Source organism: Muscardinus avellanarius (assembly GCF_963383645.1).
Source record: "Muscardinus avellanarius genome assembly, chromosome: 16".
Taxonomy (NCBI): Eukaryota; Metazoa; Chordata; class Mammalia; order Rodentia; family Gliridae; genus Muscardinus; species Muscardinus avellanarius.
Window position 1 is genome coordinate 68,082,501 of NC_137802.1, and position 17,749 is coordinate 68,100,249.

The 17,749-nt window shown below is 50.0% G+C and overlaps 1 protein-coding gene across 1 annotated transcript; it reads right to left on the minus strand.

Moving 5' to 3' along the window:
• Positions 1–783: 783 nt before the first annotated feature.
• LOC308275768 (CMRF35-like molecule 2) lies at positions 784–17,063 on the minus strand (the record flags this gene model as incomplete). Its single annotated transcript, XM_080714120.1, has 6 exons — positions 784–967; positions 3,639–3,741; positions 10,554–10,632; positions 12,472–12,789; positions 13,954–13,994; positions 16,964–17,063. The coding sequence occupies 6 exons, from the start codon at positions 17,061–17,063 to the stop codon at positions 784–786; spliced, it is 825 nt and encodes a 274-aa protein (XP_080570246.1).
• Positions 17,064–17,749: the final 686 nt, after the last annotated feature.

Here is a 17,749-nt window from a genome sequence, read left to right on the forward strand (position 1 = left end):
TCCTCTTCTCCCTCCTCCTTCTCCTTCATCTCCATCTTCTTTGTGGTGCTGGGATGGAGCCCAGGAACCCCACATGCTAGGCAGATACTCTCGCCCCGAGCTCCACCCCAGCGTCCTGCTCCCGACTCCTCTGCGCCTTCCAGTCTGCCCTGCTCTTCTCTTTGCAGGAGCAAAGCCTCCACATGCCTACAGCCGCCCTGACTCACTCCAGAACTTTAACCTGGAGTGGCCCAGCCATCAACCAGCCCAGGAAGAGACATGTGAGCCCAGCTGCATGTCCCCTGGCCACAGGGACAGAAGGAGGCTTAAAGTCCTGGAGAATTCCAAGAGTATCAGAAGACAGGAAGGGACAGTGGGTGTTTGGCACAGTGGACAGGTCATGAGCACATCCCAATCAGAAGCAGAATCCCCTGGGGTTGTCCCAGAGGAGGGTGAGAGCCCTGAGCACCCAAACACTGAAGCTGCACGGGGTGTTCCCAGGGAGCCTCCTGTCTGCGGGGGGGTGGCTGCTCCCATGGGGTACACTGACCTGGGATGGTGTGTCAGGAGCCAGGCTCAGGAGCAGGCAAATTTCAAAGAATTCTGGCCCTTGGGAGAACAGGGAGTCAGGAGGCAAGGCGGGGAGGGGACCCCGAGTGAGGGTCTGGGACAGTCTCATTCCCTTCTGAGGACTTGGAGGAGGTCCTCTAAGATCCAGAACCCTCCTCTGAGATGCAGGGACAATTCACTCCTTAAGAACCCGATCTGCTTCACTTCCCTGGGGTCCGCAGTCAAAGGTCTCTCTCATGCACTCCAAAGGGCCACGTCCTTGCCCAGGGTGTTCCTGCGGTGGCTCCCGGAGAGGTCGGCTCTTCTCCCCGGAGCCCTCAGAGGCCGGTTCATCCAGAGGACGGCAGCCAGCAAGCTCAGAAGCAGGGGCAGCTTCAGGAAGACCAGGAGCAGGAAATGGACGTTGCCGAGCAAGGGCCTGTGGGGGACATGCCTCCTTGAGGAGAGGAGCCCCAGGACCCTCTCCCCCCAACCCTCCCTGCGCCCTGACTCTGGAGCCCAAGCAATCCAGAGTCAAACTGGGCAAAGGCCCAGGGCAGCATGGCTGTGGCCCTCGTGCCAGAACTGGCAGGGGAGTCTCCCAGGGGAGAGTTGAGAGGGCAGAGGGCCCAGCAGGGCGGGCTTTCTAGAAGCATTCTCCAGAGCCACCCACTGTGCCCCTTTTTGGTCAACTGGCTTTTTTTGCATTGAAAACAGGTATTTATTAGAATAATTATAATATATATAAAGAAGTGGGAGGTAGCCGGATGTGGCGGTGCATGCTTGTAATTCCAGCATTTGAGAGGCTGAGACAGAAAAATTACAGGTTTTTGGCCAGCCTCAACTATTTAGTGAGGCCCTCCATAACTTAGTGAGACCCTGTTTCAAAATAAAAAATAAAAAATAGGGCTGGGGATGTAGCTTGGAGGTAGAACCTGGGTTCACTCCCCAGTACCACAAAAGAAGTAGGAGGTAAAGCTAAAACTTTAAAAAAAAACATACTTACTGGTGTCTTATACATCATAATGAGGTCCAGAGTATCAGAAACAATTAAAAATGGACAAATGAACAAAATAGAAAACCCACAAAAGAAGAAATATACATGGCCAATAAATCCGCAAAGAAATGTTCAGCGTCATTAGAAATCAAGAGAACTGCAAATCAAAACTACAACTTGAATTTTATCTAACTCCAATTAGAATGGCAGTCATCAAGAACACAAGCAAGCCGGGCGTGGTGGGCACACTTGTAATCCCAGCATTCGGGAGGCTGAGACCTGGAGGATCACGGTTCGCGGACAGCCTCGGCTACTTAGTGAGGCCCTCTGCAACTCAGTGAGACCCGGTTTCAAAATAAAGAATAAAAGCCGGGCGTGGTGGCGCACGCTTGTAATCCCAGCATTTGGGAGGCTGAGACAGGAGGATTGCAGTTCGCGGACAGCCTCAGCTACTTAGTGAGGCCCTCCGCAACTCAGTGAGACCCGGTTTCAAAATAAAGAATAAAAGCCGGGCGTGGTGGCGCACGCTTGTCATCCCAGCATTCGGGAGGCTGAGACCTGGAGGATCGCGGTTCGTGGCCAGCCTCAGCTACTTAGTAAGGCCCTCTGCAACTCAGTGAGACCCGGTTTCAAAATAAAGAATAAAAAATAGGGCAGGGGGTGTAGCTCAGAGGTCAAATGCCCCTGGGTTCCATCCCCAGACCCACACACAAAAAAAAAATATACAAACAATAATAAATGCTGGCAAGGGTGTGGGGAAATAGGAACTCTTATACAGTTTTGATGGGATGGCAAATCAGTGCCGCTGCCATGAAGATGAGTTTGAAGTTTCCTGAGAAAACTAGGAATGGACCCACCACATGACCCAGCCATACCACTCCTTCCTTAGCATCTTTCCAAATAAACTGAAGTCAGAATATGAGAGCGATGCATTCGGGGCCATGTTTACAGAAGCACAATTCACAAGAGCCAACCATGGAACCAGCCCCGGTGTCCATCAGCGGCTGAAGGGGAGCCGGGCGCCGTGGCGCACACCCGGAATCCCAGTGCTTGGGAGGCCGAGACAGGAGGGTGGCAGGTTCGCGGCCAGCCTCGGCTGCTTAGTGAGGCCCTCTGCTACTCAGTGAGATGCTGTTTCAAGATAAGAAGTAAAATAGGGCTGGGGGTGTAGCTTGGAGACAGAATGCCTCTGGGTTCAACCCCCAGCGCCAAAAAAAGAAAAAAGAAAAAAGAAAAAAGAAAAAGAAAAAGATGAGTGGGTTATGGGGTTGTGGTAGGTCCACACAATGAAATTTTACTCAGGTATAAAATAAAAGAACAAAACTATGTCATCTGTAGGGAAACAGACAGAACTGGAGGGTATTATGCTAGGTGAGATCAGCTAGTCTCAGAAAGTGAAGGGATGTATGTTTCCTCTCAACTGACTTCTTCACACCAATCCGCACATTTATTTATTTACTTACTTACTTATTTACTTACTGCAGTACTGAGGATTGAACCCAGGGGCATTCTACCTCCGAGCTATATCCCCAGCCACCTTTTTCAATCTTTATTTTGAAGCAGCGTCTCACTGAGGTGCACAGGGCCTCACTAAGTAGCTGAGGCTGGCCTTGAATGAGATCCTCCTGTCTCCGTCTCCCGAATGCTGGGATGACAAGCGTGCGCCACCGCGCCCCGGCTCCTCACTCGTACCTTTAAGTCCTTGTCCCTTGTCCCCGCCCCTCTGGGTCTGGCAGCGGTACCGTGGCTCTTTCTGGGTGTCTTTAGAAGAGCAGGGAGGGACAGATTTAAACTCCGAGGGTGGCCTGTGCCCCCAAAGACTTCACAAGCAGCTCCTGGGAGCAGGACTCTGCCCAGTTGAGCAAAGACCTTTGCAAGGGGCCAAAAAACTGAAACCTGAGTCTAGAGTCCAGTGGAGAAGAAGAAGGGAGGGTGGGGATGGAAGTTGGCTCCACACACCTGCGAGCCCAGCCGCCCCCGTGTCCTGTGGCCGCACACGCCGCATCCTCCAGCACCCACTGAGTTGCAGGAAACCCAGCTGGCGCTCCCGGCTCCGGCCCCTGTCTGGGCTCTCACCTGCCGAGTCCCTCCCCGCCCAGGCTATGGGCCCTACCCCAGGTAGCGGGTGAACAGGGCCTCGGCACTGACGTTCTGTCCAGCGGTCACCTTCAAGAAGGTGGACATCGTGGCTGTGACCTCCATGGGGGTGGGAATTGCTGCCGGAGAGAAGGCTCACATCAGGCCTCTGCTCCGCCTCCGCCCGCACCAAGCCCCGGTTTGGATCTGACCCTGCACTGAATTGTGAACTCAGAGGTGGCCTCCCATGAGGAACCTCTCAGCAGTACTGGCCAGAAAGTTCCCTCTGATAAGGGCCAGGTCTCTCCACAACAGTCAGACTCTGCCGGGTACAGGTTGGGGGAGGGCAGGAGTCGGCCAGCTCCCTATCCCATCCCACCCCCATACAGCCAAGTGAGGTGCCCCAGAGGGGGGTATAGAGGAAGATGACTCAGCCTGAGACCCGACCCTTCCAGAAGCCGGACATGGTGGCGCATGCCTGTGATCCCAGTGTTTGGGAGGCTGAGACGGGAGGATTGCAGGTTCTTGGCCAGCCTCAGCTACTTAGGGAGACCCTGTTTTCAAATAAAAAAATAAAATCATTCTGAGGGTGTAGCTCAGAGGTAGAATTGAAAGGACAAAGTTTGATCACACCAGAGACCACCTTGTAGCCAAGAGATTTATTGGAGGGGCCGGTATGAAAGGAAGAGAGAGAGAGAGAAAGAGAGAGAGAGTGAGAGAGAGAGAGAGAGAGAGAGAGACAGACAGACAGACAGACAGACAGAGGGGGAGAGAGAAAGAAGAATCCAGGAAGAGAGGGAGCATGTGCTGGGATCAGGGTTATATAGGGGCTTGGGGTTACAGATTGGGGGCTAATGCCCTTTGAACTAATTGGCTAGAGTCCCATGGGAGGGGGTCGTGCGGCCAGGTAATTGGCTCGGGGTCAGTGGGGAATGTCCCTTTCACTGATTGGCCAAAGGCACCAGGAGGGGGCAGGTCTCCCAGGCAAGTGACCAGGTTTCAGAGGGGGATGGTAGCTTAACTGGTCAGACCAGGGCCTTTCAGGACACTTAGCTTATGGGGGGGGGATCTGAAATAAGAACCGAATTCATCTAACATTCCTCCCTTTTTGTTTTGGTTGTGGAAACGGGGCGTCGTTCATCAGTCTGGCTGCTTCGGAGCTGAACAGGGGCGACGTGGGGTCACTCAGGGAGGAGTTAAGGGGAAGAAAGTCCAGTCTCAAAGTGACTAGGAGTCCAGCTAGGGGTCCAAGGACCCAGGTGCCAAAGGCAAAAATTTCACAAGGGCTGAATTCAGAAAAGGTTCCTTGTAGCCACATATCTTCAAGGACGGCGGCCCAGTTGGTGATGAAATTGATAGAAGGAATCATCCAGCTGCCTTGCCTGAGACTGTATAGGAAGAGCACACCTTGGCATGTCAGAGGTAGCATCTGTCAGCATTCACATGAAGAGGTGAAAGTGGGCAAGGCCAGCGGTGGGCAGATCGATGAGGTAGCGAGTCAGTGTCTGCTTGTAGATCTCGAGACTTTATATCGGGGCGATCGCTTCTCCCTGTGAGCAGTCTTCTGGTGTTGCTGTCAGGAGTGGCTGATAATCCCTGAGAAGAAGCTGGTTGAATGTTTGATTAAAGATTTGGGTAATTGGGTCTTGGAGGCATCAGATGATGCAGGAGACTACCATCAAGATCAGGTCTAAGGTTAGAAAGGGGCCCAAGAGTGGTAACAACCATGGGGCCAGCCCCTTCCATCTTCCCCAGGAGGCCTCTCGGTGCCAAGAGGTCCTCTTTACCCTTTAGGTCCTGTATTATCCTCTTAAAGTGCTGTAGGTTATATTCCACCTGACCTGATTGATTGACATAATAGAAGCAAGTACTATTCTGAAGTAGGACCTCAGCTAAAGAAGAAAGTTGTTGGAGTGCCTGGACAAGAGAATGTGCCAATTCCCCTGCTGCCAGTCCCATAGCTGTACCTGCTGTAACTAAACTATCCCCTAGGAGGACAGCTAGGGTGGCTGCCGTCCATCATGTGTCCTGGATAAGTCAAGGTTAGGTCCAGGGAAGGAGCTGTCAGCTATGGGAGAGGTGAGCAGGTCGGTGGTGAGCAGGTCGGTGACCTCGGCCTCAGTATAGAGGGTCAGGCTGGGAATCAAGGTAACTGAATGACAGGGCCCCGTTGTGGTGGGCCCAAGGCAAGGGAAGACTTGAGAGGAGCAAGGAAAACACATGTCTGGGGGAAGGGTAACTGAGTTCCCATTTAAAGGGATCCATCGGGGTCACAGGCAGCATAAGGAACTATTTCTGGCCCAGCAGGAAGTGAGATTGAGAAAAGAGGGAATCAGGGAGAAGGAGGAGCTGAGTAAGGGTCTCCCTGAGCAGGTTGGGGTGGACATAATGTTAAAGGACATCACTGGGATGGGAATGAGCAAGGACCTGTGGAGCGGTGCACATAGGGAACAGGCTGAAGTACTGACTGACGTTTGAAAAGTTAGCCAGTAAGGATAGGGAGAGGGAGAGAAGTGTCCCACGAGAAGGAGAGGGTGAGGTTTAAGTGTTTGAGATGAACCACTGTCTGTTGTCTAGTGACACTGAGGGCTTCCAGAGCCTTAGGTGTGCAAGAATTAATTTTTCGTAAGCCATGGAAGTAATCGTGATTATCAAATCCTATGGCTGCAATGCGGCTCTGCCAGGTGGTAGGGCTGTTAATTTTAAAAGGTACATTATTTTCGCTGCCTTTTGATGGTAACTGGGATGGTATAATTTCCCAGGTCTTAGTTGTTCCCATATATGGGTAGGCCCAGTGGTACCTGCCTTTCCAACGTAGGCATCCCTCCCATCCTACAGGGTCTCTGCTCCTGGTCCCCCTGGAGGCGGAGGTGTTTTCTCCTAGATTGTGGTAGGCACTGATGAGCACATGTGGAGACTGCAGCAAACATCAGAAGAACATGTGGGCAATTATCAAATGGGCACAATTTTTTATCAAGAAGACGGATTTGTCTTATCCTGTTACCTAATTGCCAGACTTGAAAAAGATACTGGCAAGGAGGTACAGTACACTTAGGCACTGAGCAGCATAGCTGACATAGGAAGGCAGGAAACAGGCCAAGAAAAGGTAGAATCATGCTTTCTCTGGGATGGAGGAAGAGGTATGAGCATGAGAGAAGTGGAGTTTAAGGGGATTGCCGAAAGAGGGTGTACAAGTAAAGTGAGAGGAGCGGGGTGGGAGATATTTAGGAGGGTCTGCATTGTCATGCTCAGCAGGCTTAAGTCGGGAGACATGAATTCAGGATGTTAGGGTTCCAGACGGTTTATGCAGCTTAGCAGCAGTGGGGTGCATAGCACCACTTAGAGAGGGCATGTCCACTTTGCAGCAAGAGAAACCTTTCTTAAGTTCCAAGGGAGAGAGAAATGGACCCCAGACCCAGGTGTTAACAGAAACTGGGAGGCAGGCCTATTTGTTCAGGCAGCAGTGTGTCCTGAGATTTCCAGTTAGTGCCTTATAAAGGTAAGAAGTGGGGAGACGAGATTCTTAGGCAAGGGCCCTTAATGGGTAATTCCAGGTGGGAGGGCCGGGTGCCTGAACATGGCCTCAGAAGGGGACAGCAAAGAAGGGTTTTTTTGTGGGGGAGAATTTAATTTTACCCAATCAAGGTGGAGTTGCAAAGAGAGCTTAGAGAGAACTTTTGAGAGTTCGACTGGTCCTTTCAACTTTACCTAAGGATTGAGGGTGATAAGGAATGTGAAAGTGCCACAGGACGTTAGAGCAGAGGAGGGGCACTGGGAGTGCAGATATGGGATGGAGACAAGGAAGTTTTGCATTAAGGAGGACCTGACAGAGAAAGCAATACAGAACGGGGGTGGGGGGCAATAGTGGAGAGGAAAGGAAGCGTGAAATCCCCACTGGTGGTCTTGATAGAGGCGCAGCAGGTGGGTTTCTGGGCTGCAGGCAGGGAGTTGGTTAGGATCTCTCTCCTGCCACTGCTGGAGTGTCTTGTTCCCTACCTCCTCTGGCCAGGCCTCACAGCCAGACCTCACAGTGCCCACATATTGGGAAATGGGCAGCTGGGTTTTCTCTCTGGCTACTTCCTGCATGACAATGGGACGAAGGTAGACCCAGAAATGGGAGCTGTGTCGCAGGCACTGTGAGGGTCTTCAGAGGTCCTGTGCATCTGAGAGGAGGGTATGTTGGCTTTTGGTCTGCAAGAGAAGAAGCTCCTTAACAGAGCGGTTAGTGAGTTTCTTTTTCTTTTTTTTTTTCTTTTTGTTTGTGTATTTGCAACCTAATCAGGTTGATTATGCATGGCCCAAAAAGTAGGATGAGTAAGGAGTTAGAGCAAAAGCCATGCTATCCAGGGGGATCATATCCAAAGATTTTACTTGCTTGGCAAGTAACGTCTAGTTTTACACGTCATATATCAAACTAGTTATGCCCTTGAATTATCAGTAATATTAAAACAACATACCACAGGAAATTTCTGACATCCCAAAGGATGAAGTAAGCAGGAGTAAGAGCAGGTTATCGTTGCCCTATTTTATCTATTGAATATGGGCAAGGGACAAAATATCAAGGTGAGAAGCAAGTTTGGAGATGAGGGTATTTAGGGGAACAGGTGCAACGAGGTTGATAACACCTCGAAGCTTTTGTGACATAAATCCTAGAAAAAGATTTTGCATGTTTTGTCCTCTAGGAATTTACACAAATAGGAATTTTTACTTGTTAGAAGTCTGACAGTCTTGGACCTGTAAAACTTACAAATGGCTTTAATACAGATCCTATTTGTCACTCTTGAAACAGCATATTTGCCTCTGGTTATACTGTTTTTCTGGGAATTCAAGGCCAAGCTGGGCACAAACATATGTGTTTAAGAATTTTGCTGTTGAGGTCAGTCGAGGCTCCTCAGGGTTACTCTTAGGGACTTGGTGAGGCTTCACCTCTGCCAGTCGTGCCCTCTGTCAGGACAGGTCATATCATGGTACTGCTGACCATTTTGCTTTACTTGAAGCATGAGAGGACTTTTTCCTCTCTGATGACCTTCCCTTTGCAGAGAATGGGTTGGTGGCTCTGTCTCTGGGTCTCCACAATCTCCCTTCTCGGGGGATTGGGTGACTTCCCAGAAAGTACAAACCCCTTAGAAGTCCCATCACGTATTCCCTGGGTTGCATTTGACCTTAGAGGACTAGGGCCAAAATATGGGTGGTTTTACCTTAGTCCTTTATTTCCAAATTGTTTCCTAAGTCTCAGCTTGAAGACCCAGAAGGTCAGTTCCACCAGGTCTATTAAGCTGCCTTGCAGGTGACAGAACAGTTACATAGCTCTTTTTGGGGAAAAAAAATACAAAGCAGAATTAGGCCTGTACATATTCAGAACACAAATATCTAAAATGTTATAGTTCATAGGTATACACAGGTCTTATTAAACTTTACCCAAGGCAGATCAATGTGATAGGAAGGATCATCACTGCAATATATATTTCCAGTGCCAAAGAAAAACCTTCTAAGAGAAATAAACATTGTATTTGGAAACATCCATGAGCTCTAAAAGAGCGAAAATGACCATAATAAACTTGTATAAAGGCTTGCATCAGAAAACTAGGTCTGCAGTTTACCCTTTTAGGTATTTGAGTTTTTAACTAGGAACAGAACCCAGGCTACCAGGGCATTTTAAAACTCCTCTAGCTTTAAAGGTGGTGCGGAGGCAAGGCTGAGGCTCAGCACCGGGTGTGGGCAGGAAACAGGTGGACTTGGAGCCTGGACCCTGGGCCAGGTGGATGGGCGCTCTGAGGAGGAGGGCCTGAGGGGGAAGCAAGTTTTACAAAGGGATGACTGGGACAGAGTAGGAAAAACTCATGGAGATAAAAGACTCATGCCTTTCGCTGGTCTGGGTTGCAGGAGAGCGTTTTTTACAGGCAGATTTTACAGATAGATAATTATCTTGGATATTATCTGCAGCAGCATCTGCATCTTGATGGCTTTAACTCTGTTGATGACAAACTTGACCACATAATTTAGTAACCATGGGCCAAATATAAGTATGAATTGAATGGTCTCCAGAGGCTTAAAAAGGTAGGCTGCATAGAAACTTACTGCAGGTTTTTAAATAAATTTTATATAAAACCATCTTTACACATATACAAACAAACATCCACAAATGCTTTACGATTTGCCAAAAACCCTTTGATTTTTATACTAGTCCCTCTTTTTTTTTTTTTTCCATTTGGGACAATTGTAGAATAAACATTACTCTATACCAAATGCTTTTTTATTCTTACAGACTTTCCGTTCTTTATATCCTACATACAAGCTGACCCAAAAGCAATGTCATTGTATAATGTTGTCTTTACACCAACAATCTAGAAATCCATTTAAAAGACTTAAATGTTACTTTAAACCTTATGAAGTTAAGAGCATTTTAAAAGCATTACTCACACTTTACATTTATCTAACTTAATAACCAAATTACAGTTACTGTAGAGAATTAAGACGTTAGATTTACAAACTAAGAAATCTTGGGAAACTGATCAGCGGGAGCGGGTCTCTCTGTAATCAGCCTGATGGTCCAGGCAGTTAATTTCAGCTTTCCAGTCCCATGGACAGTCTGACCTTTGGCCAGGGCTGTGTAAAATAAATTGTGCCTTCCCTCTTATCAGGCTGATCTTCCATCTTCCCTGGGCTCCCACCCCCTGGTTGACTTGTAAGGCACTTTCCCACTAGACTGAGGGTGTGCGAGTGCTGGCTGCGCTGGCCTGTGCTTTAGAGGAGATGGAATGTCAAGGCCAATGTTAAGGAAGCCTGGGAAGGAGATGCGCCAGCCTGGTTAGCCAGCACAGAGGGCCAGATGGTGGAAAGGGGAGAGTAGGGAAGATGAGCAGCCTGTGAAGGAGAGTGAGTAAAGGGCCCACTGAAGGTGGGGAGGGCGCAGAGGAAGGAAGAGAGGAGAGGGAAGAATCAGCCGCTGCACCAGGAGCTGCTGCGAGCAGGGAGAACCAGGGCTGATAGGCATTCCCTGAGGGTGGGGTTGAAGCAGCGGGGGACAAGACCTGAGGGTGGGGGAAGGGACTAGCTGTGAAAGGGCTGCAGGAGGAGGGGTCGCAGTTGTGCAGGAAGAGGAGGAAGGGTGAGGGGTGGAGCCGTGAAGAGGAGGCTGAGGCAGTTAGACTCAGAGGTTGGAGGGGGGGGCAGGGAGGAGCCACTGCTGATTGCAGAGCTGTAGCTGTGGCGGGAGAAGAGAAAAGAAAATCTCTGTCCATAGTTTCGATCACTCACAGAAGTTAAAAATATTCCTCAGCAGGGAGAAATCCAGAGACCCCTGGGGGACATTTTTTTTTTTTAAGGGCTACGTAGGCCAATCCAGAGTACAGAGTTTTATACATTGGGCAGATTAAGGGCATTTAAAAGACACCTTAGTGGAAAATCGGCCAGAATAGAAGAAGACCACCCATGAGGGGGAGGGCTTAGTGGTGGAATAGCTGGAGAAGCGTCCTTCTCGAGCTAACCACCTGGTCCGCTCACTGAATCCTCCGATCGTCACCGGAGTTCAGGAGGCGGAGAGAGGTCAAGAGACCGGAGATCGTGGGTTACCCGGCCGGGATTTTTCCCCCTGGGGGAGTGTGAGGAAGGGAGAGACCCACGATCGGAGGGGAGGGAAAGGGAGAGCACTTCGACTACTGAGGCCGAGTTTCCGAGAAGGAACAAACTGGGACTCCACAAAGACCACTGTGACCTTGAAGGTGGGGTACATTCCTCCCTGAGAGATCCTTGAAGGAGTTGCTGGGGACAATCAATGGTCAATCCCGAGTTTACGAGCCCAGGAGGGTGGGGAGACTTACCAATTGGAGATCAATGTTGAGTGCTGCTGAGAAGTGATCAAAAGAATGGATCCTGGCTAAAGGGGCTCGGTGGGTGTTTGTCCTCCGGTTTAGATGGGGTCCTGCCCCGGGTCACCACGAGGCAGGGAATCCCAACCGAGTCACAAGGCACCACTGAAAGGACAAAGTTTGATCACACCAGAGACCACCTTGTAGCCAAGAGATTTATTGGAGGGGCCGGTATGAAAGGAAGAGAGAGAGAGAGAAAGAGAGAGAGAGTGAGAGAGAGAGAGAGAGAGAGAGAGAGAGAGACAGACAGACAGACAGACAGACAGACAGACAGAGGGGGAGAGAGAAAGAAGAATCCAGGAAGAGAGGGAGCATGTGCTGGGATCAGGGTTATATAGGGGCTTGGGGTTACAGATTGGGGGCTAATGCCCTTTGAACTAATTGGCTAGAGTCCCATGGGAGGGGGTCGTGCGGCCAGGTAATTGGCTCGGGGTCAGTGGGGAATGTCCCTTTCACTGATTGGCCAAGGGCACCAGGAGGGGGCAGGTCTCCCAGGCAAGTGACCAGGTTTCAGAGGGGGATGGTAGCTTAACTGGTCAGACCAGGGCCTTTCAGGACACTTAGCTTATGGGGGGGGGATCTGAAATAAGAACCGAATTCATCTAACAAGAATGCCCTTGGGTTCAGTCCCCAGCATATCTCTCTCTCTCTCTCTCTCTCTCTCTCTCTCTCTCCCTCTCCCTCTCCCTCTCCCTCTCTCTCTCTCTCTCACACACACACACACACACACACACACACACACACACACACACACACTCTCCTCCCAGAGACCATGAGAAGCAATTCCAAGCACCCTTTCCAGCAGGGACTGTTGAAGGCCACTTTAAGCCAGCACTGGGAAGGGGATGGTTGCTCCTTGGCTCCTCCCAAGGACATCAGGTGTCAGAATTATTGGCTTACTCCAGACCCCACCCCTCTGCCCCAGGCTGAAGGATCAGCCTCCTCTGCCCAGGCCTACACTGTAGGCTCCTCCCAGCACCAGAGCTCAGCTATGGTACCCACCTTGTCCCCAGGTCCTGATACACCCCACGAGCTCTCACCTGGAGAAACATACACCTGAACCAGCACCGAAGGGTCACATGACCACGAGTCCAAGATCCATATTGTCTGAATTTTGCACCAGTACGGCCCAGCATTGTCTTGACTCAGGTTCTCCGTGGTCACGGCCATGGTGAGGTCGTCGGCACGGTCTTGGATGGACACGCGGCCGTTCCTCCCCTCGTCCTCTCCTCTGGTCTCCATGATGCTCTCGCAGCCCGCGTCATGCTGCCCTTGGCACCAGTATTTCTTACAGCTCTTGTACGCCTGCTCGTACCGACACTGCACTCACAGAGAGCTCCCCTCGATGCCTATCACAAAGCCGGAGCACGTCTCCCTCTCTCCCCTCTCTCCTCTCCCCTCTCTCTACCTCTCCCCTCTCTCTCCTCACTCTCTCCCCTCTCCTCTCTCTCCTCTCTCTTTCCTCATTCTCTCCCCTCTCCTCTCTCTCCTCTCTCCCCTCTATCTCTCTCCTCTCTCTCCCTCTCTCTATCTCTCCCCTCTCTCTCCCTCTCTCCCCTCTCCTCTCTCTCCTCTCTCTCCCCTCTCTCCCCTCTCTCTCCCTCTCCCCTCCCCCCTCCCCTCCTCTCCCCCCCCCTCTCTCTGAAGCTCACTTGTTTGGCACACACTGCCAGGGCCTTGAGATAACTCTTTTCCTGCCTCCGGGAACACTTGCTCCCCACCATAGGAGCTCTGGCCAGGATGGGAAACTCCTGCTGATTAATCGACACACCCTCAGCCTCAGCCCCAGCCTCTAAGCAGGTGTGGACTCGGCTCCATTCTTTCTTGGAGACCCCCTCCTTCACAGTCCGTTCTGCCATAGAGGTGTCCCCCTGGCCGTCTCTTTCCTTCCCCCAAACTCCCCTCTTCCACTCTCCAAAAGGATCAAAGAAATCTCCAGCCTCCTAGGTCCTGCTGGTTTTATTTATTTATTTATTTATTTATTTATTTATTTATTTTTGCGGTACTGGGGGTGGAACCCAGGTGCATTCTACCTCCAAGCTCCACCCCCAGCCCTATTTTTTATTCTTTATTTTGAAACAGGGTCTCACTAAGATGCCCTCACTAAGTAGCTCAGCCTGGCTGCAAACCCGCGATCCTCCTGTCTCAACCTCCCCAGCACTGGGATTATAAGCCTGTGCCACCACACCCAGCTTGCTGTTTTTTGTTGGTGTGTGTTGTGTGCGCGTTTATCCCCCCCCCCCCGGCCCAAAATGACCACTGGAGTTTGTTGGTTTGTTTGTTTGGGCACTGAGGATTGAACGCAAGGTATTCCTCCTCCAAGCTACATCCCCAGCCCTTTATTTTATTTATTTATTTATTTTTCTGGGGATGGAATACCCAGGGCCATTCTACCTCTGAGCTCCACCCCCAGCCCTATTTTTTTATTCACTCCTACTTTGAGTTTGTAGATGAAGACACATACAGAGGAGGACTCCACCTTGCCCTCAAGAGCTCCCGCTCACACTCTGCGCTGTCCCGCACCCCTGGGTGACCAGTGAAAGGACAAAGTTTGATCACACCAGAGACCACCTTGTAGCCAAGAGATTTATTGGAGGGGCCGGTATGAAAGGAAGAGAGAGAGAAAGAGAGAGAGAGTGAGTGAGAGAGAGAGAGACAGACAGACAGACAGACAGACAGACAGAGGGGGAGAGAGAAAGAAGAATCCGGGAAGAGAGGGAGCATGTGCTGGGATCAGGGTTATATAGGGGCTTAGGGTTACAGATTGGGGGCTAATGCCCTTTGAACTAATTGGCTAGAGTCCCATGGGAGGGGGTCGTGCGGCCAGGTAATTGGCTCGGGGTCAGTGGGGAATGTCCCTTTCACTGATTGGCCAAGGGCACCAGGAGGGGGCAGGTCTCCCAGGCAAGTGACCAGGTTTCAGAGGGGGATGGTAGCTTAACTGGTCAGACCAGGGCCTTTCAGGACACTTAGCTTATGGGGGGGGGGATCTGAAATAAGAACCGAATTCATCTAACAACCAGGCCTGGCTGGGTGGCTTTCCTCAGCTCTCTGACTGCACCCCTGGGGTGTCGCGGGTGAAATGTGCGTGGTGTGTGTGTGGGGAGAAGTAATTCCCCCGCCACCACCACACAGACCGACAAACAGAAAAACCGTGGATTCTTGTCCTAAGCTAAGAATAAGTATTCATCGCTTGGACAGCTGCTGAAGATTTAAAGAAGTTTATTAAAAAGATAGAAATATAGAGATAGTTACAGCCCTGTGCGGGAGCGGGCCACAGGGGGGCAATTCGAACGAAAATGCCCTAGAACTCCAGTTTACTGAGTGTTTTATCCCGACCAAGTCCAAGGCAGGCCCTTTGATTTGGAGATAATGCTACCCCTTATCTCCACCCCAGGCTCTGCTTCTGTTATCTCTCCAGCCAGATCTGGGGTGGGAGAGGGGAGCAGTCCTGTCTCCAAACACAGGCCTCTACCTTTTGTCTTATCCCCCAAAATGTGTGAAATTGTTTTAGAAATGTAAAGAAACCCTCTTTCCTGGCTCCAGCCTTACTTCCTTTAAAATGTAAATTACAAGTTTCTGCTAGCTAGCCCTGGCTTTCTTTAGTATAAAAGATATATTTTTAAAATTAGACTTCTAGCCCGGGCGTGGTGGCGCACGCTTGTAATCCCCGCGCTTGGGAGGCAGAGACAGGAGGATCGCGCAGGTTCGAAGCCAGCCGCGCGCGCTGGCTCAGGAGACCCTGTTTCCAAATAAAAAATGTAAAAATAGGTCTGGGAGTGTAGCCCGGAGGTAGAAGGGCTTCCAGGAACCCCAGTACCACCAAATAATAATAATAAAATTAGACTTCTCCAATACTGATACATTAATAAATTTTAAAACCTCTTCCCAATACTTGTACACTGGGGGCCACCTACCCAGGTAAGGCTGGACCCCAGAATTTTTGTCATCTTCCAATTCCCTCTCTGCAGTGCATCCCTGTCCCCACCCATCTCTTCCCCAGCGCACCAGGCTGGCTCCTCACACCTGCACCAGCCTCCAAGGAGGGGCAGGAGCACGGTCCTGTCTCTTGGCTTTCTCTGTCTCACCTGCCAAAACTTAGGAAGCTTCTGTCAGCTGGACTGAAATTAATTTTCATTTCCCTGCAGCTCCCTACAACTTTCTCATCTCCATTTCACTTTATTTTCCCGTCATGTCAAAATTTGGGGAATTAGCCAGGCGTGGTGGCGCACGCTTGTAATCCCCGCGCTTGGGAGGCTGAGACAGGAGGATCGCACAGGTTCCAAGCCAGCCTCAGCTACTTAGTGAAACTCTCAGCAACTTAGTGAGACCCTGTTTCCAAATAAAGTATAAAATAGGTCTGTGAGGTTAGCCTGGAGGTAGAAAGCCCCTGGGTTCCACCCCTAGTACCGCCAAAAAAAAAAAAAAATGGGGGGAATTAGTTGGCCAAAGAAGGAGGAGGAGGAGGAGGAGGAGGAGGAGGAGGAGGAGGAGGAGGAGGAGAAGAAGAAGAAGAAGAAGAAGAAGAAGAAGAAGAAGAAGAAGCAGCTGGTGGAAACAAGAAAACTGCTAACAACAACAGAAACTTTGTGGTCTTGACTCTCATAATAATTAGCATGCTAGGGTATTTTTTAAAAGAGGCCTACAAATTCCTAAAATGGACTAGTCGTATTTTTTATTTTTTTTTGGTGTGTATGGTACCAGGTATGGAACCGACAGGCTTTCTACCTCCAGGCTACACTCCCAAACTTATTTGATATTTTTATTTGGAAACAGGATCTCACTAAATTGCTGAGAGCCTCACTAAATAGCTGAGGCTGGCTTCGAACCTGCATAATCCTCCCGTCTCAGACTCCCAAGTACTGGGATTACGGGGCGTGCGCCACCACGCCCAGCTACAAGTCACAATTTTATGTATCACTGTGTTCTCAAGGGCACTAGTCAAGCAGAGTTATCTGGAGACAGGATTGGATATTCACAGAGCAAGCCTTACCTAAAAATCACTGCAATGGCCTGTATCACAATACTATTCATTAGACGGTCATTCAGTGAGCATCTACGAGATACAGGCGCTGTGGATACACCTCCAAGTGCACCAGAGAGTCAATGTCCTTGATCGGAAGGAAGAAGCCACAGAAGATGCTGACCTTTGCCGCCACCCCTTAAGATAAAATCTTTAGGGAGATATAAGGTAGAATAAGAAAGGTCCAATTTTCCAGCCCTACATACACTATCTGCTACCTTTAAAGCTTAGAACGATTTTTCCCACAGCTTACACAGACACAGAATGCCCAGCTGTGCTTCCATGTGACCTTCTCCTTGAAGTGAGCCATCTACTGTTTTTCTGCAAGGCAAGTACAAAGAGACCCAACATGCCTGAGCAGACCACCTGTTCCCAGCAGAGCCCCAAGTGCCAAGAACAAAGATCATGTGAAACACCAGCGCCAGTATTACACACAACACTCCAACCTGCCATACACGGTCCTTGCATTACCTGTGACCCTCCCTTCCCGCCACTGCTCCAGCCAGGGCTTCTCATTGACAAACAAATGCCCATGTGCCTTCTCGGCCTCCCAGTCATCTGGAAATTCCATTCTGGCACCAACACATACACATGTGCACACGCGTGAATACACATACCTACACACATAAACACGTGCATGCACACACATTGAAGATGGGGGGAAGAAACCCTGTGAAGAGAAAGAATACCAGCCCTCAGTGAAAGCCTGGCACATGAGACGCCTTACAGTAGCTTTATTAGAGATGCTACATCCCCTTTACAAGCGGAGACATGAAGTCTCAGGAGAGCCGGTGACATGTCCAAGCTCACTAGGACCCATGGTGAAAGAGGGACATTCAAGCCAATATCTGTCTGGTTTTGAGCCTTGGTCACCAAAGTATATTAAAGAGCAAAAGAATAGGAGGCACCTGAGATGCCTGAAGGTAAATGTGCGCAGTCTATGTTTATTAATAATATAATAAAAACCTCTTTCATTGACAGATTACTACTGTATCTAGTATCTCACTTCATCCAGATGACGACCTTATGAAGAAGATACTATTATTATCATCATTTTGTAGATGAGAAAATGGTAGCAGAGAGTCAATGTCCTCGATCAGCAGGAAGATGTGGACCTTTGCCCCCACCCATTAAGATTAAGAAAGATAACCCGGGTGTGCTGGTGAACACGCTTGTAATCCCAGCATTCGGGAGGCTGAGACCTGGAGGATCGCGGTTCGCGGACAGCCTCAGCTACTTAGTGAGGCCCTCTGCAAC